The sequence below is a fragment of the Oncorhynchus nerka genome, linkage group LG14, assembly GCF_034236695.1.
Source record: "Oncorhynchus nerka isolate Pitt River linkage group LG14, Oner_Uvic_2.0, whole genome shotgun sequence".
NCBI lineage: Eukaryota > Metazoa > Chordata > Actinopteri > Salmoniformes > Salmonidae > Oncorhynchus > Oncorhynchus nerka.
Genome location: NC_088409.1, coordinates 67,936,935 through 67,960,464, shown reverse-complemented (window position 1 = coordinate 67,960,464; position 23,530 = coordinate 67,936,935). Strand labels below are relative to the sequence as shown.

The window sequence follows — 23,530 nt, the reverse complement described above, 5'->3', positions numbered from 1 at the left end:
CCATGGCTTCTGGTTGGGATATGTACGTACGACATCATCAATGCACTTATTGATGAAGCCGATGACTGAGGTGGTGTACTCCTCAATGCCATTGGATGAATCACGGAACATATTCCAGTCTGTGCTAACAAAACAGTCCTGTACCGTAGCATCCGCGTCATGTGACCACTTCCGTATTGAGCGAGTCACTGGTACTTCCTGCTTTAGTTTTTGCTTGTAAGCAGGAATCAGAAGGATTAGCTAATACAACGTGCCATTGGAACACAGGATTGATGGTTGCTGATAATGGGCCTCTGTAAGCCTATGTAGACGTTCCATTAAAACTAAATCTGCCTTTTCCAGCTACAATAGTCATTTACAACATTAACCATGTCTACACTGGATTTCTGATAACATAACGTTTATTTTAATGGACAAAAAAAATGTGCTTTACTTTCAAAAACAAGGACATTTCTAAGTGACCCCAAACTTTTGAATGGTAGTATATATTTAGCAGATGTTATTGCAGGTGTAGCGGAATGCTTGTGAGAGAAGAGAAGAGGAAGTGGAGGGACTGAGAATCATGTAAAGGCAGGGTGTGTAATGGAGCCACAGGTTCAGGAGCAGAGCAACTGTTACTGTGAACATCAGTCTGTAATCAACACACTGTTCCACAACACAGGATCACTAACCAAATGTTTAAAGAGAGACAGACAGATAGACAGCAGCATAGGTGGGGTGTGAGGAGGTGGAGTGTGAGGGGATGGGGTGTGAGTAGACATCTTAAAACAGAATCCTGTCTGGAACCTCGTAAAACATGTAGAATAATTCTTACTCTGAAGCCCAAAAATTATGCCTTAAGAAGGGGAGGGGATTACACTCACACACAAACACACATACCTAGTATTCCCCCATCCCACACACACTCCCTGACCTCCTGCTGGAGTGTGAGTACTTGTTCCCTATAACCAGCTACAGCCAAAATACCCTGAGATTACACAGCCAGAGACAGACAGAGGGTGACAGAGAGTCAACAGAGATTAATATTGATCATACAGCTTCCCAAATGGCTTTCCTGGTCAAAAGTAGTGCACTATGTAGGGAATAGGGTGCCATTTGGAACGTAAACAAGGTCTTGGCAGACATCAGACAGACATCAGCTCCTGGATGGTTCTGAGAACATCAAGGTGTTTACGGTAGTGACCTGATCTTATCCAGTTTCACAAGGCAGAACTAAGTGACACCTAAAACTGGCCTGCTGGGTCTGGTGTTGCAGACAGTCAAGCGATGGTAACTGGATATGAGAGAGACAGATTCCTATTTTTCTAAGGTACTCAGGATCAATGGTCTAGTCTGGAATGTACTGCTCTACCCAACAGCCCTACTCTATTAGACAACTCAAAATCCTTAGTTACAAACTCACTGTAACACTGTATTCTCATAGCTCACCTTGAATAATTTTAGTTACAACTGGGATAAGATGAGCATACTTCTGATTGTGAGTTTCAGGCAGGTACTGGTTAGGAAGTGAGTGAAACATCTTCAAGACCTGTCAGCTGAGTCCCGGAGCTGCAGGTTAAGAGGTAGGGTGTGCTCTGAAGAGAGGGAGAGACACATTTTTGCTGAAGAAAGAGAAAGAGAGAGGGAGAGACACATTTTTGCTGAAGAAAGAGAAAGAGAGAGGGAGAGACACATTTTTGCTGAAGAAAGAGAAAGAGAGAGGGAGAGACACATTTTTGCTGAAGAAAGAGAAAGAGAGAGAGACACATTTTTGCTGAAGAAAGAGAAAGAGAAAGAGAGAGAAAGAGAGAGAAAGAGAAAGCCCTGGGATGAAAACCAAAAGCCAGGGCAGGGTGTGTGTCTGGGACAGACCAGGACAAACAGGGAGCCAGTTCAGTTCAGCTCAGTTCCACTAACACCCTCCTGTCTGGGAAAGAGAGATGCTGCCAGGGCCTGTGTGTGCTCAGGTAAACCCACATGAATACCCCGACTGATAAAGAGGTGAAGGAGCTCCAAAACACAACAATTAACCGGCTTAAACATGACAGGTGCTCATCCCCCTCTCCTCCTCTCTACCCCGGTCATGTCCTGGTCTAAAAACAGTTATGACAGTTTCTGTAATTAAAGCAGTTTCAAATTGCAGGGCGCTGTTTCTCTGTGTGTGTGCCCATTAACTTCCTTTAGAGGAGAGGAAAACAGCTGAGAAGTGTCTCCAAACACAAAAAAAACATGAAGCCACAAACAAATGTGTGTAACTTCACCCTCAGTGATTATTCATTCAAAACCTTGACAAGCCTGACAAGTAGCAAGACACACACATGCCTCTGTGACTGTGACCTCTCATCTCTTTTAGCTCAGGATTCATCCACCGCAAAACCAAGACTAAAGACAGGCTGTGCTTCCTTTATTTCATAATACTAAAAGGAAATGGTTTCTGATGAAAAGTTCAGATGATGAATGGCCAAGCTCCTATTCTTTTCACTTTTCCGATTATATGTCAATCACAGCAATGAGGTGAAGGATGTGTTTGAGGATGAGGTTTGTTCTTGTCAATGGGGTTAAGAACACCAATAGATTATACACCAACAGTTTCTCTGACCCACACACAGATACACGAACACACACACACACACAGAAGTTTATCAAGGTAATAGAGGTAAAAGAGGCAATAGTGATCATATGTTATTATCTTTATGTCAAGACCAAGGTTATTACAACCTTATAATGCATTTCAGCATGGTGATATTTACATTTTGGCAATTTAGCAGTGGCTTACAGTCAGTGCATTCAACTAAGTTAGGTAAAACAACGACACATATTTAGGTTCTCCACAGCCCCAATCCAGCAAAATTTCCTTTGCAGTTTGGGCAGTGTTCCTCCCCTTTCGGAATGACATCAATCACTCAGCAGGAACGGCATCTGGCAGAGACCCAAATCTAACCAGGACAAAAGTTATTAGCAGCTTTACATGGATAAACACACACACACGACCAAAGATTGCGTTTTCAGAGAATGCGTTTTCACTGCTCCAGAGTCCAAGGGCGGCGAGCTTTACACCACTCCAGCCGACGCTTGGCATTGCGCATGGTGGTCGGCATTGGAAACCCATTTTATGAACCTCCCGTCGAACAGTTATTCTGCTGAGCTTGCTTCCAGGGGCAGTTAGGATCTCGATATGAGTGTTGCAAGCAAGGACAGACTATTTTTTACACGCATCAGCACTCGGCTATCCTGTTCTGTGAGCGTGTGTGGCCTACCACTTTGCGGCTGAGCCGTTGTTGCTCCTAGACGTTTCCACTTCACAATAACAGCACTTACAGCAGCTCTAGCCGGGCAGAAATTTGTACCAGCATACCTGCGCATGCATCTGACAGGAACTCCCAGTACATTCTATATCACACAACTCGTCAGTAGTCCATCTCTGCCAGTTAAAATATGTAGTCAACTCCCAGCGTAAAGTGGCGTCATTTATCAAGTTAATGCATTAATGGAACTGGAGATTTCAACTTCGACAATGAATAGCCCTGTGGCTTCATGCCAACATTGATAAAACTAACATCAGTCTTGTAATACAGCATTATGGAAAGCTTGGAATTTCACAAACATTCTACCACAGTGGGGAGGAAGGAATCCACGTGAAGCAAATGAGAGCACTCGTGCCTTGTAATGAGTGCTGTGTGTGAGTGGGTTGTAATGAGTGCTGTGTGTGAGTGGGTTGTAATGAGTGCTGTGTGTGAGTGGGTTGTAATGAGTGCGGTGTGTGAGTGGGTTGTAATGAGTGCGATGTGTGAGTGGGTTGTAATGAGTGCTGTGTGTGAGTGGGTTGTAATGAGTGCTGTGTGTGAGTGGGTTGTAATGAGTGCTGTGTGTGAGTGGGTTGTAATGAGTGCTGTGTGTGAGTGGGTTGTAATGAGTGCTGTGTGTGAGTGGGTTGTAATGAGTGGGTTGTAATGAGTGCTGTGTGTGAGTGGGTTGCGGCAGCTGCATGCTTTATGTAGAGGTTTATGTTAGCTGTGAAAGCCGTAACACACACACACACACACACACAAACAGGGGAGGCAGCCTCCAGCACTGCTCAGATCATTACTAAAACAACTCATGAAAGATAAGCAGCAAGAGAACAATTACTGACTGCATTTGACATTCACCTACTCCTTGTGAAGTGCCTGTCTGACTGCCAAATGACTGATGAAACAAGCTCAGCTAATGAATGAGTCTGAAAGACAGAGAGCCGACAGAGAAACTCCTGCAGTGTTTTGAGGGAATAGAGAAGCACCTTCATGGTTTATAAGAGGAGATAGAGAAAGAAAGAGAACGAGAGAGAGAGGGAGCGAGAGGCAAAATGGGAGGGAGAGAAATAGAGAGAGATAGTGAGGGAGGAAGAAAGAGAGGATAGGGTAGAGAGACAGAGAGAGGGGACCGAGCGAGAGGGAAAGGTAGGGGAGATTGAGAAGAAGAAGAAGAGAGAAGCAGATCCATTACAAATAATCCAACTGAGAGGGTAATACAGGTATTGACTGAACTTGACTCCACAGCGACAGGAAGTCGACTCTGAATCGGCTTGAGCATCACCAGCATGATAAAAACCCATTAAACCTTCTCTATGATAAAGCCTCAAAAGTATTGCAATTTACAGGGAATTTGGGTGCCATTTGAAACACCAAGCAGGTTTTATCATAGAAAAGATTGAATGGCTCACACCAGTTAACATCCCCATTAGCTCCTCATTCAGCTACACACAGACTTGCAGATTTCTGAAATAACCTATTACCTCACTGAACCCCCTGCTATTATAATCTGTGTATTACCTCACTGAACCCCTGCTGTAATAACCTGTGTATTACCTCACTGAACCCCCTGCTGTAATAACCTGTGTATTACCTCACTGAACCCCTGCTGTAATAACCTGTGTATTACCTCACTGAACCCCTGCTGTAATAACCTGTGTATTACCTCACTGAACCCCTGCTGTAATAACCTGTGTATTACCTCACTGAACCCCCTGCTGTAATAACCTGTGTATTACCTCACTGAACCCCTGCTGTAATAACCTGTGTATTACCTCACTGAACCCCTGCTGTAATAACCTGTGTATTACCTCACTGAACCCCCTGCTGTAATAACCTGTGTATTACCTCACTGAACCCCCTGCTGTAATAACCTGTGTATTACCTCACTGAACCCCTGCTGTAATAACCTGTGTATTACCTCACTGAACCCCTGCTGTAATAACCTGTGTATTACCTCACTGAACCCCTGCTGTAATAACCTGTGTATTACCTCACTGAACCCCCTGCTGTAATAACCTGTGTATTACCTCACTGAACCCCTGCTGTAATAACCTGTGTATTACCTCACTGAACACCCAGATTACTCCCAGGTCGAGAGTAAGGGTGGGTCGGGCTGGGGGGGTGGGTGTACAGGAGGTGTTTAGAGGGTCAGAGAGGTGCCTGTGGGAAAAGAGGCCCTTGTCGGAGGACCCCTTTGTATTCCGTCAGACCGTCACGGCCGTGGAAGAGCAGAAGAAAGGACACACTGTCAGCCACTCTACTTAAACTAATCACGAAGCACCAGCCGCATCCACCACCATTCACACGCCTCACACTGCAATTGCATCCTGAACGGGACCCTAATCTCTGTATAGTGCACTACTTTTCACCAGGGTCCATATGGCTTTAATCAAAAGTAGTGCCCTATATAGGGAATAGGGTGCCATTTGGGACGTAGAGACTGCCTCATCGCAGGCAGAGCTCAAAGTGAGAGTATTTTTCTGCTCGTGGCCCATTCCATACATGGAGAAACTGAATTGGCCAATCATGTTGGGGTGTCTGTTGAAGGCCGTGGGTAGGCTGGTGAAATAGGATGGTGTAAAGCAGACTTCACAGAGCATCTCTTTGTCTAGCCGACAGACAGACATGCGGGCAGGCAGGCAAACAGACAGGCAGCAAGACCTGACAGGCAGCCAGACCTGACAGGCAGCCAGACTGGCTTATTGACTGACTATCTTTCCTGAATGATTGAGTGAGTGAGTGGCTGGCTGACTGACTGACTGGTTGGAACACCATACACAAGAAGAATGATCGAAATTCTAATTCCGTCCGCTGCCAGCTGTTTAGTTGTTAGTCTGTTTTCAGCAGCTCTTCCCAAATTTCAATACTATGATTTTTCCAAAACATGACTTACAGTATTTGCCCTGAAGACAGTCAACTAGGTTACGTACCAAATGGCACCCTATTCCATCACTTAAGGGCCCTGTTCAAAAGAAGTGCACTACATAGGGAATAGGGTGCCATTTGAGACGCAGCACTAGTTTCCTCTGCGAATCAATTAATGTTACTTGTATTACATTGCTGAGAGATGTTCAACAGGGGACTTCTGAATTGGACTTGTGCTATATACTGATCCAACATACAGTATGTATACAATTCCAGCCTGCCTCCACATCCCCCTTAGAGAAACCTCACCGTACTGTCGGACTACATGCTAAACGTGATAAGATCATGCCCCAACAAGCTGCTGGAGCAGCTGAAGATTCCTTCCTTCCTGTCGACACGTTTTAAACAGATTTCCATCAGTGTCCTCTCTCTGGCATCACTCGAGCAGAACTTCAGGGGGGGGGGGGGGGATTGTTTAAAGGGATTACCTGCTGCTCAGCTCTATATCACTGTGATATATCTAAAGCCCCATTCACATCAATGCACTCATCCACTGCATCTTAGATTTTCTCCTTCACTGAAAAGATTAGGAAAATCCTGCATCCACAATGTTGGTTCACAAAACACCTCTCAACTATTAAAATAGTTTGATGTGGTATTATTTGATGTAAACCATCAGTAAAACATTTCTAGAATGACTTACCATTGTCCTCAATGGAGAAATAGAAGATGTCACTCGTAGCATTGCCACCATCTCTTAGTATGTAGCATATCTTCATGTCATCAATTTCAGCTGAAAAATAAAATGATATTGATGTAACTTACTCTTCTACTCGTCTTGAAACATATCGGCCTTACATGTATAATTCATGCCATTTCCATGCCTTGCATGTTTCCTAATAGACACTAAGAAAATAGACTGAAAAAATGTATGACGCTGATATGGTAGGCAGGGTATAATACAATAGATTACTACAACATTTGATATGCATATTTGTGATGAACAGTTGTAAGGCTTTTCTCTATTACAGCTTTCTGATGTTGCTCAAAACTATTTCCACATATCATATTACGGAACTACTACAACCTATTTATACTCTGTTTGAGAACTTATTTGGATGAAGCCTCACCAGTAAAAGAAGAAGAAAACAAAAGAAGAAGAAAGTGTTATTGAGATGCAGGAGAGGAGAGCTGATTTAACTCTGTTTAGTGTCTAGCTATATATTAGCCTGCTAAAGGACGGGGAGCATAAAGAAGAATTAGACTGCAGGAGAGGAGAGCTGATTTAACTCTGTTTAGTGTCTAGCTATACATTAGCCTGCTAAAGGACGGGGAGCATAAAGAACAATTAGACTGCAGGAGAGGAGAGCTGATTTAACTCTGTTTAGTGTCTAGCTATACATTAGCCTGCTAAAGGACGGGGAGCATAAAGAAGAATTAGACTGCAGGAGAGGAGAGCTGATTTAACTCTGTTTAGTGTCTAGCTATATATTAGCCTGCTAAAGGACGGGGAGCATAAAGAAGAATTAGACTGCAGGAGAGGAGAGCTGATTTAACTCTGTTTAGTGTCTAGCTATACATTAGCCTGCTAAAGGATGGGAGCATAAAGAAGAATTAGACTGCAGGAGAGGAGAGCTGATTTAACTCTGTTTAGTGTCTAGCTATACATTAGCCTGCTAAAGGATGGGAGCATAAAGAAGAATTAGACTGCAGGAGAGGAGAGCTGATTTAACTCTGTTTAGTGTCTAGCTATACATTAGCCTGCTAAAGGACGGGGAGCATAAAGAAGAATTAGACTGCAGGAGAGGAGAGCTGATTTAACTCTGTTTAGTGTCTAGCTATATATTAGCCTGCTAAAGGACGGGGAGCATAAAGAAGAATTAGACTGCAGGAGAGGAGAGCTGATTTAACTCAGGCTGTTTAGTGTCTAGCTATACATTAGCCTGCTAAAGGATGGGAGCATAAAGAAGAATTAGACTGCAGGAGAGGAGAGCTGATTTAACTCTGTTTAGTGTCTAGCTATACATTAGCATGCTAAAGGATGGGAGCATAAAGAAGAATTAGACTGCAGGAGAGGAGAGCTGATTTAACTCTGTTTAGTGTCTAGCTATATATTAGCCTGCTAAAGGAAGGGAGCATAAAGAAGAATTAGATTGCAGGAGAGGAGAGCTGATTTAACTCTGTTTAGTGTCTAGCTATACATTAGCCTGCTAAAGGACGGGGAGCATAAAGAAGAATTAGACTGCAGGAGAGGAGAGCTGATTTAACTCAGGCTGTTTAGTGTCTAGCTATACATTAGCCTGCTAAAGGATGGGAGCATAAAGAAGAATTAGACTGCAGGAGAGGAGAGCTGATTTAACTCTGTTTAGTGTCTAGCTAAACATTAGCCTGCTAAAGGACGGGGAGCATAAAGAAGAATTAGACTGCAGGAGAGGAGAGCTGATTTAAATCTGTTTAGTGTCTAGCTATACATTAGCCTGCTAAAGGATGGGAGCATAAAGAAGAATTAGACTGCAGGAGAGGAGAGCTGATTTAACTCTGTTTAGTGTCTAGCTATACATTAGCCTGCTAAAGGATGGGAGCATAAAGAAGAATTAGACTGCAGGAGAGGAGAGCTGATTTAACTCTGTTTAGTGTCTAGCTATACATTAGCCTGCTAAAGGACGGGGAGCATAAAGAAGAATTAGACTGCAGGAGAGGAGAGCTGATTTAACTCTGTTTAGTGTCTAGCTATATATTAGCCTGCTAAAGGACGGGGAGCATAAAGAAGAATTAGACTGCAGGAGAGGAGAGCTGATTTAACTCTGTTTAGTGTCTAGCTATACATTAGCCTGCTAAAGGACGGGGAGCATAAAGAACAATTAGACTGCAGGAGAGGAGAGCTGATTTAACTCTGTTTAGTGTCTAGCTATATATTAGCCTGCTAAAGGACGGGGAGCATAAAGAAGATTTAGACTGCAGGAGAGGAGAGCTGATTTAACTCAGGCTGTTTAGTGTCTAGCTATATATTAGCCTGCTAAAGGATGGGAGCATAAAGAAGAATTAGACTGCAGGAGAGGAGAGCTGATTTAACTCTGTTTAGTGTCTAGCTATACATTAGCATGCTAAAGGATGGGAGCATAAAGAAGAATTAGACTGCAGGAGAGGAGAGCTGATTTAACTCTGTTTAGTGTCTAGCTATATATTAGCCTGCTAAAGGATGGGAGCATAAAGAAGAATTAGACTGCAGGAGAGGAGAGCTGATTTAACTCTGTTTAGTGTCTAGCTATACATTAGCCTGCTAAAGGACGGGGAGCATAAAGAAGAATTAGACTGCAGGAGAGGAGAGCTGATTTAACTCAGGCTGTTTAGTGTCTAGCTATACATTAGCCTGCTAAAGGACGGGGAGCATAAAGAAGAATTAGACTGCAGGAGAGGAGAGCTGATTTAACTCTGTTGAGTGTCTAGCTATATATTAGCCTGCTAAAGGACGGGAGCATAAAGAAGAATTAGACTGCAGGAGAGGAGAGCTGATTTAACTCTGTTTAGTGTCTAGCTATACATTAGCCTGCTAAAGGACGGGGAGCATAAAGAAGAATTAGACTGCAGGAGAGGAGAGCTGATTTAACTCTGTTGAGTGTCTAGCTATATATTAGCCTGCTAAAGGACGGGAGCATAAAGAAGAATTAGACTGCAGGAGAGGAGAGCTGATTTAACTCAGGCTGTTTAGTGTCTAGCTATACATTAGCCTGCTAAAGGATGGGAGCATAAAGAAGAATTAGACTGCAGGAGAGGAGAGCTGATTTAACTCTGTTTAGTGTCTAGCTATACATTAGCCTGCTAAAGGACGGGGAGCATAAAGAAGAATTAGACTGCAGGAGAGGAGAGCTGATTTAACTCAGGCTGTTTAGTGTCTAGCTATATATTAGCCTGCTAAAGGATGGGAGCATAAAGAAGAATTAGACTGCAGGAGAGGAGAGCTGATTTAACTCTGTTTAGTGTCTAGCTATACATTAGCCTGCTAAAGGACGGGGAGCATAAAGAAGAATTAGACTGCAGGAGAGGAGAGCTGATTTAACTCAGGCTGTTTAGTGTTTAGCTATACATTAGCCTGCTAAAGGATGGGAGCATAAAGAAGAATTAGACTGCAGGAGAGGAGAGCTGATTTAACTCTGTTTAGTGTCTAGCTATACATTAGCCTGCTAAAGGTACGGGAGCATAAAGAAGAATTAGACTGCAGGAGAGGAGAGCTGATTTAACTCTGTTTAGTGTCTAGCTATATATTAGCCTGCTAAAGGATGGGAGCATAAAGAAGAATTAGACTGCAGGAGAGGAGAGCTGATTTAACTCTGTTTAGTGTCTAGCTATACATTAGCCTGCTAAAGGACGGGGAGCATAAAGAAGAATTAGACTGCAGGAGAGGAGAGCCGATTTAACTCTGTTTAGTGTCTAGCTATACATTAGCCTGCTAAAGGACGGGAGCATAAAGAAGAATTAGACTGCAGGAGAGGAGAGCTGATTTAACTCTGTTTAGTGTCTAGCTATATATTAGCCTGCTAAAGGACGGGGAGCATAAAGAAGAATTAGACTGCAGGAGAGGAGAGCTGATTTAACTCAGGCTGTTTAGTGTCTAGCTATATATTAGCCTGCTAAAGGATTGGAGCATAAAGAAGAATTAGACTGCAGGAGAGGAGAGCTGATTTAACTCTGTTTAGTGTCTAGCTATACATTAGCCTGCTAAAGGATGGGAGCATAAAGAAGAATTAGACTGCAGGAGAGGAGAGCTGATTTAACTCAGGCTGTTTAGTGTCTAGCTATATATTAGCCTGCTAAAGGACGGGGAGCATAAAGAAGAATTAGACTGCAGGAGAGGAGAGCTGATTTAACTCTGTTTAGTGTCTAGCTATATATTAGCCTGCTAAAGGACGGGGAGCATAAAGAAGAATTAGACTGCAGGAGAGGAGAGCTGATTTAACTCTGTTTAGTGTCTAGCTATACATTAGCCTGCTAAAGGATGGGAGCATAAAGAAGAATTAGACTGCAGGAGAGGAGAGCTGATTTAACTCTGTTTAGTGTCTAGCTATATATTAGCCTGCTAAAGGATGGGAGCATAAAGAAGAATTAGACTGCAGGAGAGGAGAGCTGATTTAACTCAGGCTGTTTAGTGTCTAGCTATACATTAGCCTGCTAAAGGACGGGGAGCATAAAGAAGAATTAGACTGCAGGAGAGGAGAGCTGATTTAACTCTGTTGAGTGTCTAGCTATATAATTAGCCTGCTAAAGGACGGGAGCATAAAGAAGAATTAGACTGCAGGAGAGGAGAGCTGATTTAACTCTGTTTAGTGTCTAGCTATATATTAGCCTGCTAAAGGACGGGGAGCATAAAGAAGAATTAGACTGCAGGAGATACACTACATCACGCCTGTCTGCCGCATCTGCTAACAACGCTATGCTGGAGTGGGTTCTTAAGACTGATATTATCTAGGAGGGTTGGTTCTGGAGTGGCTTCTTGATAGGACGGGAGACTGATATCAGGGAGGAGGGTTGGTTCTGGAGTGGCTTCTTGATAGGCCGGGAGACTGATATCAGGGAGGAGAGTTGGTTCTGGAGTGGCTTCTTGATAGGCCGGGAGACTGATATCAGGGAGGAGGGAGTGAGGTGTAATGCTGCCCCTGCTATCTTCTATATTTGATGTCAAAACATTTCCCTTCAAAGCGGCCGGCTCATAAAAATGGAAAGCCAGTTTTGGGACACTGCCGCCGGCTATGCCGGGTTAGCTAACGTTATTTACTGTCTGTTTAGCAGCGATGGATCTGCCAGAAATATTTAACAGGACTGCAGAAGGAGAAAGCAGAGGCAAGAGAATGGGGGTCAGTAGATAAAGGAGAGAATGCATCCCACCCAAATGGCAGCCTTTTTCCTATAGTGTTTAGTGCACAACTTTTTACCAGAGCCCATAGAAATGCACTATATAGGGAATAAGGTGCCATTTGGGATGCAGCCATATAGAGATCGATTGGGGCCTTGTTCATACATTCCTTACTGACTGTTACTGTTCGCTAACCCCACCTATTCATTTGTACTGTAGACTGGGCTGTATGTATGTAGTTGTTCTACACTGTAGCTATTTCTGTGGCTTAAACAAATGTTGGCCTGCTTTTACTGTGAGTGAAGCTAACACATCTCTCTCTCTCACACACACACCCTCTCTCCCCCTACCTCTCTCTCTCCCCCACTCTCTCTCTACTGTGTATCTCTCTCTCTTTCTCTCTCTCTCTCGCTCTCTGCCTTCCTCCCTCCCTCTCAGACAGAGTATTCATGTCCTCACTCTCAATTCTTCATGTCTGTGGCACCTTGCCTTCATGTAAGGTAAAAATCTGTTGGTATTTACTCAAGAGCTGGAATACTCTGTAGAAGTTGACTAAATGATGTCTGGGATAGGAGAAACCCCTACCCTGTGAACAACCAATCTTTCAGCCTGTCTGAGGAACTTGTGGACCTCCATTCATGGACTCTCTAGAAATACAAAAGATTTCTCTATCAAGTTAAGCCTGTTTCACAACACATGATTTCTGAACACCTCGCTGCAGTTGCGGCCAATAGCCATAATAGTTACATAGTACCATTATAAAAGGTAAGCACTATAGTAAGTTCTTAAGCCATTATAAGAGCAACAGCGCTACAGCTCTAAGTGAAAATTGCTCAACAGCTTAAGAAGAATGGAATGAAAAAACTTTAGACAATAAAGTTGTATTGTAAAAGACTAAAGTATAGTAGAGTATAACTTTCTATTTAAAGTAACGGCCGTCTTACCTTGAGTGAATGTGGTGACGGTAGCGTTGCCTGTACCCAAGTTGATGAGGTATCCATGCTCTGGTCCCACGGTGATCTTAAAGGTGACAGACAGCTGAAGACTATCCCTGTCCTCGGCCTTAAGAGTCTTAGAGGTAATGAGGAACCCCAGGTGACCCGTCTCTAACACCCTCAGGGTGGGCCCCCCTTTATTCACCACGATCTGGGGCACCCCGTTATCCACCGACAGGACCGTGATCTTCATCATCTGGGGGCGCCGCGTCTCGAACACGGTGTCTGGGAACACGTAGAAGTCGGTGTGCGTCCCGTCAGTCACGGTAAAGGAGAAGGAATCCTTGGAGGACTCAGTACCGTCGTGTTTGTAGCTGATGAGGTTCTCGTTCAGGTCCTGTTTGGTGAAGGAGGTGACGGGGCGGGTGTTGTTGAAGAGGAGGCGACCGTGGACAGGGACCTGGGTGACCGTGAACTTCAGGAGGCGGTCAGCTGTGTCGCGGTCCTCTGCGGTCAGCTCGAAGGGCGTGATGAGTTTGTTCTCTCCTTCGTTAACCACCAAGCTGTGAACCGTTAGAACCGGTTTCTTATTGTCCACATCGGTGATGGAGACACGGAAAGTGCGGAACACAGGGTTGTAACCGTCGGTGACCTCGAACTCAAAGCTGTCCATCTTGACCTCATCATCGGCCGTGTGGATGTAGTACACCTTTATTATCATTTAAAAAACACAAAACAATAAGCCATTTTAAAATGTTTACAGAAAAACAAAGAATAAAATCATGAGTATTAAAAGAATTACATCGACGTACCTTGCTCCCAGCTAGCTGGAGCTGGGTAAAGGAGGAGATGGGCATGCCAGGGCCGTCGGTACACTCCAGATGGCCTCTCTGTGGGGCTCTGGTGATGGTGAACACCAGGTGTTCGTCGGGACTGTTGAGGTCGCTGGTGCTGAGCAGGTCTGTGGTCAACGTTACTCTACCTCCTTCTTTCAGAGAGACCCCCTTACTGACCACGTCAGGGAACACCATGTCGATGCCGCCCACCGTCACGTAGAAGTACCTGTCAATTGACAGAAAGAATAGAACAAATAAACAAAACAAACAATTGCAAGACAATCCGTTAGGAGACACAAGAATCATCATTGTACAATAAGCATAGTGCTATATCCAGAATTACACATTTCTTTCAATTCATTTTTCATTTTTTTCAAGTTGTTTATTCTATTGTTGTAGTGTATTGTTTTTATTTTAGAAAACAGATTTGTAAAAATTAAGTACCTGTCGATCAGAGGGTTGATGCCGTCCGTCACGTCAAACTTGATAAGGTCCCGGATTCCTTCCTGCCCGTTGTGGATATAGACGATGAGAGCCTGGTCCACCTGGTACTGGGTGAAGTTCATCCCCACTGTGATGTTCTCTAACGTCCCGTAAGGGGTTCTCCTCTGTAACAACCCCTGGCCCGGCCCGTAGCGAACAACGTACGTCAGAGTACTATCCTCAGAGTCCAGGTCGGTGGCTTTTAAAACATTGTTATCGATCACTTTAACGTCTCCTATCTCTAGCTCCAGACCGTCGTTGATGGCCATCCTGGGTGTCTCATCATCTACAGGGATGATCATAACAATGATGGTCTTCTCCACGGTATATTTACCGTCCGTCAGGATTAAGTCAAAGCTGTCCTCCTTGGTCTCAGAGTCGTCATGTTCGTACACTATACTGGAGGCTTCCCTGATCTGGTCCAGGGTGAAGTTGGTGACTGTGACGGTGTCGGTGGTCAGCTGGTTGAGGATGAAGCCGTGCTTGGGTGGTTTGGTGATGATGAATGTGAGTTCGTCCGAGGGGATGTCTGCGTCGGCTCCGTTCAGGATGGGCGTATCGATAACAATATTCATCCCTTCCATAACGACAAACTCCCTCATATAGATCTCCGGCTTCTCATCGTTGGACGGGATGATAGCGATGGGGAAGAAATGTCTCTCGGAGAAGTTGATGCCATCTGAGCATCTGAACGTGAACCTGTCCTCGACCGGCTCCACTCCCTTATGGATGCTTTGGACATAGTAGATGTGGTTCTGTCTGATGTCCTTGATGGTGAATGCACTGATCGCAGTCCCAGACCTGGACTTCTCTGAGCCTGGGGCAGGGGAGATGTTCTCCACGTAGCCTGACGTGGGCTGTACGATGATGGTACAAAGCAGGTCATCATTAGGAGTGTCAATATCATCAGCACTAATGTGAAGAATCTCAATCACATTCTTCTCTCCCTCTACAACAGTGAACTGTGGGCCTACGAACACCTCTGGAGCCTGGCTGTCCATGGGGAGGATGGTGATCTGTACCCTGACCCCCGTGACCCTGTTGCCCCCTACCGTCCACTCATCAGACATGTCTGTCAGCGTCAGATTAAAGTAGTCGTATTTAGTGGTGAGGCCGATCTCTCCGCTGGTGTGGGTGTACACCACCAGTCCGTTGATGATGTCAGCCTGGGTGAAGCTCCCTGATTGAACCCCGTTCACCAGGATCTCACCGAGAACCGGTGGGTCCTCCAGGATGAAGGTCAAACGGAGGTCGTCCGTGTCCTCGTCCCGCCCCTGGATGACGTTAGTCGTGATCTCCGTAGCTCCGTTCTCCAGGACGTCGATGTAGGAGCCAATGGTTCCGGCCGGGAGGGTGATGGTCGGGGTCTCGTCATCGATGGGCTTCACGGTAACCCTGATGGTGATGGTCACAACATGGACGCCATCACTGACATCCAGCTGAAAGAAATCGCTGGTGGACTCGTCTCCGTTGTGGATGTAGGAGATCCTGTCATTAGCAATGTCCAACAGGTTGAACTGGTCCCCTTTGGTCAAGTCGGTGAAGGTGTACTGGACCGTGCCGTGCTGAGGGGGCTGAGTGACTGTGAAGGAAATCTGGCTCCTGTCCGTGTCTAAGTCCACAGTATCCAGCTCAGCTCTGGTGATTATGTGTGTTCCCCGCTCGAATATAGTGAAGCCAGTGTTGGTTATCTGAGGCGGCTTGTTGTCGACAGGCTGCAGGAATATAGAGAACGTTCCGATGACAGTATTCCCTGACGTATCCTCCACCGTGTACTGGACCTGCAGAACGTGGGCTGTGATCCCCAGCTCCAGGTCAGGTGGGTTGTATGATATCTTATGGTGGTTGACCTGAGCCTGAGTAAACTCAGTCACTACAGTGTCTGGACTCTCTGTTAACACAATAGACCCCAGTACCACAGGGCTGTTCTCATCTGTGTCTGTCGGGGGCTGGGTGACAGTGTACTTCAGATCCCTGTCCTCTGAGTGCAGGTCAGTGTAGCGGAGAAACTTCTTCCTGAAGTAGGTGAGCTGGTACTCGTGTACGGTCATCTGGAGGGTGGTACCAGGATACAACTCAGGGGATATGTCATCCACTGGCAGAATCTTGATGATGAACGAGCTCTGTTCTGATTGGTTAGGGGGGTCGTTATCATCCTGGACCCGGAAAACAAACTGGTCCATGACTGTGTCAGTGCTGTGAGGCCCAGTGTGTCTGTAGAACAGTTTCCCATCTGTGATATCCTGCTGCAACCAATCTGTAACCTCTTTCTCATACAGCTCATCCTCAGCATTAAACCTCCAGGTGAATGGGTCTGCTGGGGCCTCTGACTGCCTCAGCAGCACCTCCCCTATAGGCGAGAACGGTGCTTCTATGGTGAACCTGATAGTGGAGTCTTCAGAGTCGATGTCTGCAGCGCTCAGTGTGAGTGGCGAAATGAGCATAATCTGGTTCTTGAAGAGGATTAACCCAGTGTTAGCGTTGATAATGGGCGGCTCGTCGTCCGTGGGAACGATCGTTAGGGGAAACAGGAACTCCACCTCGTGCTTCCCGTCCGTCATCCGGAAGATGATGTTGTCGCTGTACGTGTCGCTGCCGTCGTGCTGGTATATGACCATGCCCCCGTCCAGATCGGCCGGGGTGAAGAACTTCCTGAGTGACCCGAGCACCGTCAGCTGGCCATGCCGCAGCCCGTCGACCACCGTGATCCTGACATTATCCAGGTCGTCCTCGTCACTGACCCCTAGGTTATGAGAACTGGACAGTGGTCTGGACTGACCCTCATAGAGAAGCTGACCAGTATTCCTGGTGACTACTGGAGCAAGCGTGTTCATAGGCTTCACTACAATCATGAAGGCGAACGGGTCAGACACAGCCCCATCAGTGTCCACCACCTCAAACTCTATCTGGAAGATACGTTCTGTCTCAGAGTCCACAGACGGAGGCTTGTAGGCTATCTTTAGTTCTTTGAGGTCTCCCTGGTAGAAAGACGTGATGGGCAGGTTCCGGTCATCTGTGCTGACAATGTACCCCTCCTCGAAGGAGAGGGGGGTGGTGATGTTGAAGATAAGGTCGTCAGGGTTAGACTCAATGTCCTCGGCAGCCAGCATGTCGGGGGTGATGGCTGTCATCACAAACTGATCCACCTCCATCATCATCATGGCCACAAAGCTGGGTTTAGGAGCCGTGTTCTCCTCTCCATCCTTTATACGCACCATCATCTGGAAAAACTCCTGCTTCAGCAGATTACCCTCTTTATCTTGTAATTCCACAATCATTGGGAAATAATCTCTATTGGGTGATTTGTGTGCAGAAGTGTGCTGATAGCAGATATTCATTTTAATAAATTCATCACAATCCACCATTTCTCCAAGTTTTCCCTCATCCACAAGTTTTCCATACCTGGGTAATGCACTGCCACTAGAGAGAGACGTTATTTTACACTGATGTTCACTTCTATCGTAGGTGAACTCCAGAATCTTCCTGTCAATGGGGTTACTAGTGCCAAGCAGTTTGTCAACAGTCAGAGGCATGTTTCTGGTTAACACTTCCAACTGTGTGAAAATCACCTCCACTTCCATCATAAACGGGATGATTATGGTGTCGGTATGAGTGTCATATCTGAGCTGTAGCCTCACCCTATCCCGCGGAGGGCTCCTGGACCCGAAGTGAGAATACTTTACGTCATTGGGTCCAAACTCACAGGGAAACTTTTTGGGGGAGAGCTGCCCGGGCCTCTGGGAGAGCGGGTCGTTATCCAGAACCGTCATACTACATCTGTCTCCCGGCTGTACTTGGATTACCAGATCATTGATAGGATCAATGAATACTGCTCTCCCGAAAGGCACGCGTATTCCATTGTTGGCCACCAATATAGCATCCTCTGATAGTTCCGATCTCAACGCGTATGATAATCCATAACTGTCGAAAACCTGCGCGGCCGAGTCACCTGTCACAATCACCGCGATCAAAGCAGAGAGCAGAAAAACAGCGCCAGTCCCTTGGCGTTTCCACCGCGGGGAAATAATCAAAGCCATTTGGAGAGAGAAACCACTGCAAAGACACGTTGAATTGTGCACATAAATCCAGAAAAAAAACTTAGAGCAATGCAGCTAAAGTTATGAGAGTATAAAATGAGTGTTGATAAATATCTCACACGCATCCGTGATGAGGTGTACCATGCTCTCTCTCCGCAGCTCTCTTCTATTCAGGTTAAACTTCATACACTTAGAGTCCCCGAGTGAGAGATACGCCCTCTTGTCTGCCGATTGGAGGATATTTATGGTAGAATGCGTTTATTGATTTTTGATTGGATGAGAAAGATGTCAATCAAAATCCGAAAACGATAGTGCATGGGTTGGATTTGAAGAAGCAGGTTGAATAAAGTGCGAAATTCTACCGAAAAATAAATAGAGTGATGTGTGCAGTCAGGTGACCACTTTACCTGGTAAATAGCTGCTTGATGGGGCTTGGAGAAATGTAACCACTCAAATTCATATACAGAGCTATGGATGTAAGGACTGACCATCCATGAGATCAAAATGATAGTTTTAACCATGTTTTGAGGCTACAGTGTTTGCTTACAAGTACATTGTTTACAAAGGAGTAAAACAAGTTTATATATGAACACAATTGAACTAAGCTCATGAGGCATTTATAATTTCAATTCTTCAAGAATCAATGGGCATATATCATTCATTTTAAAGTCCACAATTGGATGTAGCAATCACAGATTGCCCCTTTAATAGCTTTCTTTTGTAATTAGTTGACAGTAGAACATCAATGTCTAAAACAGATTAGGCTTAATTTGCCCTTTTCAACAGCAATGGAAACGTTGTAGGTAAATCGGTCATTATTGCCCGAAAATAATAATAATAATAATAATAATAATAATAATAATAATATCTATATCCAGTGGTGGGAAAAAGTACCCAATTGTCATACTTGCGTAAAAGTAAAGATACCTTCATAGAAAATGACTCAAGTAAAAGTGAAAGTCACCCAGTAAAGTACTATTTGAGTAAAAGTCTAAAAGTATTTGGTTTTAAACGTACATGTAATTGCTCAAATATACTGAAAAGTATAAATAATTTACAATTACTTATATTAAGCAAACCAGATGGAATCATTTATTTTGTATTTTGTTTTACAGATAGCCAGTTGCACACTCCAACATCGTTCAGAAACTAAGCATGTGTGTTTAGTCCACCAGATCAGAGGCAGTAGGGATGACCAGGGATGTTCCCTTGATAAGTGCATGAATTGCACCATTTTCCTGTTCTGCTAAGCATTCAAAATGTAACAATTATATGGACTAAAAAGTACATTATTTTCTTTAGGAATGTAGTGAAGTAAAAGTCAAATATATAAATAGTAAAGTAAAGTACAGATACCCCCAAAAGCTACTTAAGTAGTACTTTAAAGTATTTTTACACTGTCTAAAACAGGTCTATACAGTATATCAATTAATAGGGTATAACTACATTATAACAAATGTCCTTCAACATTTAATGAAGATATTTGAACAAAACATTTGCATCAAGTAGTTTACACACTATACCCTAAAATAGAGGATTCAATGTGTATGAAAATCAATAGAGGGTAGAGTTTAAGGCAACTTGTTCAAACTCCCTCTTGTGGTGTAATGGAATGTATAATTTTGGGGTCACTCTGGTCCAGGTCAGAACAATATACTGAACAAAAACATAAATGCATAGTGTAAAGTGTTGGTCCCATGTTTCATGAAATGAAAGATCCCAGAAATGTTCCATACGCACAAAATGCTTATTTCTCTAAATTTGCTCACTAACAGGGATGTAAACATTTTCCCTTTGAACAGATAATCCATCCACCTGACAGTTGTGACATATCAAGAAGCTGATGAAAAAGCATGATCATTTCACAGGTGCACCTTGTGCTGGGGGACAATAAAAGGCCACTCTAATATGTGCAGTTTTGGCACACAACACAATGCCGCGGAAGTCTCAAGTTTTGAGGGAGCGTGCAATTGGCATGCTGTCTGCAGGAATGTCTGTCTGTTCATAAGTCACCTCAAATGTAGTTTTAGAGAATTTGTCAGTACATCCAACTGGCCTCACAATGTGTAGCCACGCCAGCCCAGGACCTCCACATCCGGCTTCTTCCCCTGCGGGACCATCTGAGACCAGCCACCCAGACTACTGATGAAACTGTGGGTTTGCACAACCAAAGAAGTTCTGCACAAACTGTCAGAAATCGTCTCAGAGAAGCTCATCTGCGTGCTAGTCATCTTGACCTGACTGCAGTTCAGCATCGTAACCGACTTCAGTGGGCAAATGCTCCCCGCCGATGGCCACTAACATGCTGGAGAAGTGTGCTCTTGTAACGGCTGTTGGTGGAAGAAGGTGAGGACCAAAGCGCAGCGTGGTACGTGTTCATGTTATTTATTAAACTGAACACTAAATACAACACGTAACAAAAGAACAACTGCAACAGCTCCGTCAGGTACAAAACAGAATATAACTACCCACACCACACAGGTGGGAAAAGGCTACCTAAGTATGGTTCTCAATCAGAGACAACGATAGACAGCTGCCTCTGATTGAGAATCACACCGGCCAAACAACACAGAAATCCAAAACATAGAAAATGAACATAGAATGCCCACCCTAGTCACACCCTGGCCAAATCAAAATAGAGAATAAAAACCTCTCTATGGCCAGGGCGTGACAGCTCTTCACGGATTAATTCTGGTTTCAACTGTACCTGGCCGACGGTACGGTGTTTTAACTAAAGTAGTTCAAAAAACTATCATATCTAAATCTGAAATGTCATAGACTGCAAATTGCAAGAACACATCACTCTGGAGCCAGATGTTAACAGAATGTGTAGTTTAGCCTATAAACACAACCATTTTTAAGTGAGAAATAGGCAGGTCTGATGCCGAAAAATAAAATAGAATTCTTGCCTACGTCACCCATATTTTATTTTCGCAATAAAAGTAGTGTGTAGTTCCAGTTGTTAGCTACATGGCAGAAAAAAAATATGAAATACTGAAAACACTACATAGATTTGAATTTAGTTAAACTATCACCAAGCTACTGCAAAATGTATTTAAATTGCTAGTTGAACTACATGTAGTTCACTTCTCCCCGACAATGCTAACTAGACCTACTGTATAAAGATATTGCACAGATGAATTCATAATACTAACTATTCCTAATACCAATACACATACAGTGGAAGAGAAAGTATGTGAACCCTTTGGAATTACCTGGATTTCTGCATAAATTGGTCTTAAAATGTTATCTGATCTTCATCTAAGTCACAACAATAGACAAACAGTCTGTTTAAACTAATTACACACAAACAACTATACGTTTTCATGTCTTTATCGAATACACCGTGTAAACATTCACAGTGCAGGGTGGGAAAAGTATTTTCTGTACTTCTGTTGTTGATTTACTTCTGTGTTTGGGTCGTTGTCCTGTTGCATCACTCAACTTCTGTTGAGCTTCAATTGGCAGACAGCCTTACATTTGCCTGTAAAATGTCTTGATAAACTTGGGAATTAGTTTTTCCTTCGATGATAGCGAGCTGTCCAGGTCCTGAGGCAGGACAGAAGCCCCAAACCATGATTCTCCCTCCACCATCATTTACAGTTGGGATAAGGTTTTGATGTTGGTGTGCTGTGCCTTTTTCTCTCCACACGTAGTGTTGTGTGTTCCTTGCAAACAACTCAATTGTAGTTTCATCTGTCCACAGAATATTTTGCCAGTAGCGCTGTGGAAAATCCAGGTGGACTTTTGCAAACTTTAGACGTGCTAACAATGTTTTTGGACAGCAGTGGTTTCTTCTGTGGTGTCGTCCCATGAACATCATTCTTGTTTAGTGTTTTACGTATTGTAGACTCGTCAACAGACATGTTAACATGTTCCAGAGATTTCTGTAAGTCTTCAGCTGACACTCTAGGATTCTTCTTAACCTCATTGAGCATTCTGCGCTGTGCTCTTGCAGTCATCTTTGCAGGACGACCACTCCTAGGGAGAGTAGCAACAGTGCTGAACTTTCTCAACTTATAGACAATTTGTCTTACTGTGGACTGATGAACATCAAGGCTTTTAGAGATACTTTTGTAACCCTTTTCAGCTTCATGCAAGTCAACCATTCTTAATCTTAGTTCTTCTGAGATCTCTTTTGTTCGAGGCATGGATCACATCAGGCAATGCTTGTGAATAGCAAACTCAAATTTTGTGAGTACTTTTGATAGGGCAAGGCAGCTCTAACCAACATCTCTAATCTCGTCTCATTGATTTGACTCCAGGTTAGTCGATTCCTGACTCCAATGAGCTTTTGGAGAAGTCATTAGCCTAGGGGTTCACATACTTTTTCCAACCTACACTCTGAAGGTTTAAATTATGTATTCAATATAGTATATAATCATTTGTGTGTTATTAGTTTAAGCACACTGTGTTTGTCTATTGTTGTGACTTAGATGAATCAGATAACATTTTATGACCAATTTATGCACATACTTTTTCTTGCCACTACATATTCCTCATTCTACATTTTCCACATACTAAGCTAACATTGGACAAATATCCAAAATATATTATGTGGGATGTGTGTCATTGACTGACATGTCATGCACAGCATTGCATAGCTTTGTATTGAGCCAACAGCACGTCTTAGCGGAGTAGGCAGCTAGCTGCTTATAATGAATGTGAGAGAGTGCATGGACAACAGGCTGGTGTCTACATCATCATAAAGGGAAGTATTGAGTATTCTAGTCTGCTCGCACATAGTTGATTAATGTCTCTATGAATGCGTCCCCAAATTGCACCCTATCCCTACTGTACATAGGGCACTACTTTTAACCAGAGTCCTATGTCTTAGTTGTGGTTGATTTACTCTGTCCTGCAGAGTTTAGCAGTGCTAAGAGCCATGCAGTGACTTCCTCAATCTGTGTCCCTCTTGCCTCCCTCCATCCGTCACGCTCATCACCCAGGTCTTCTAGCTGTCAGATGTTTCCTTAACAGAGCATTCCTGCTCCAACAGCTGTCAGGCACAGTCAGGGTGCCTCTACCTCTCTCCACACCACAGGAGGTTGGTGGCACCTTAATTAGGGAGAGCAGGGTCATGGTAATGGCTGGAGCGGAATAGGTGGAATGGTATCAAATACAAGGTTTCCATGTGTTTGATGTCATTCCATTTGCGCCATTGCAGCCATTATTATGAGCCGTCCTCCCCTCAGAAGCCTCCACACACCCCTCACCTTTCTCTCTTCCCTCTGCTAATTTGACTCTCTGCTCATCT

The 23,530-nt window shown here is 44.1% G+C and overlaps 1 protein-coding gene across 1 annotated transcript in view; it reads right to left on the bottom strand.

The window, feature by feature from the left end:
- Positions 1–18,413, bottom strand: part of LOC115141752 (FRAS1-related extracellular matrix protein 2-like) — a 118,747-nt gene extending 100,334 nt beyond the window's left edge. The window contains exons 1-4 of the mRNA XM_029680923.2: positions 14,198–18,413; positions 13,730–13,979; positions 12,927–13,626; positions 6,838–6,927 (exon numbers count right to left, since the gene is read on the bottom strand). Of these exons, the coding sequence (XP_029536783.1) occupies positions 6,838–6,927; positions 12,927–13,626; positions 13,730–13,979; positions 14,198–18,273 (5,116 nt within the window). The 5' untranslated portion in view covers positions 18,274–18,413. The remainder of the gene's footprint in view (positions 1–6,837; positions 6,928–12,926; positions 13,627–13,729; positions 13,980–14,197) is intronic.
- Between the last annotated feature and the right edge of the window lie 5,117 nt (positions 18,414–23,530).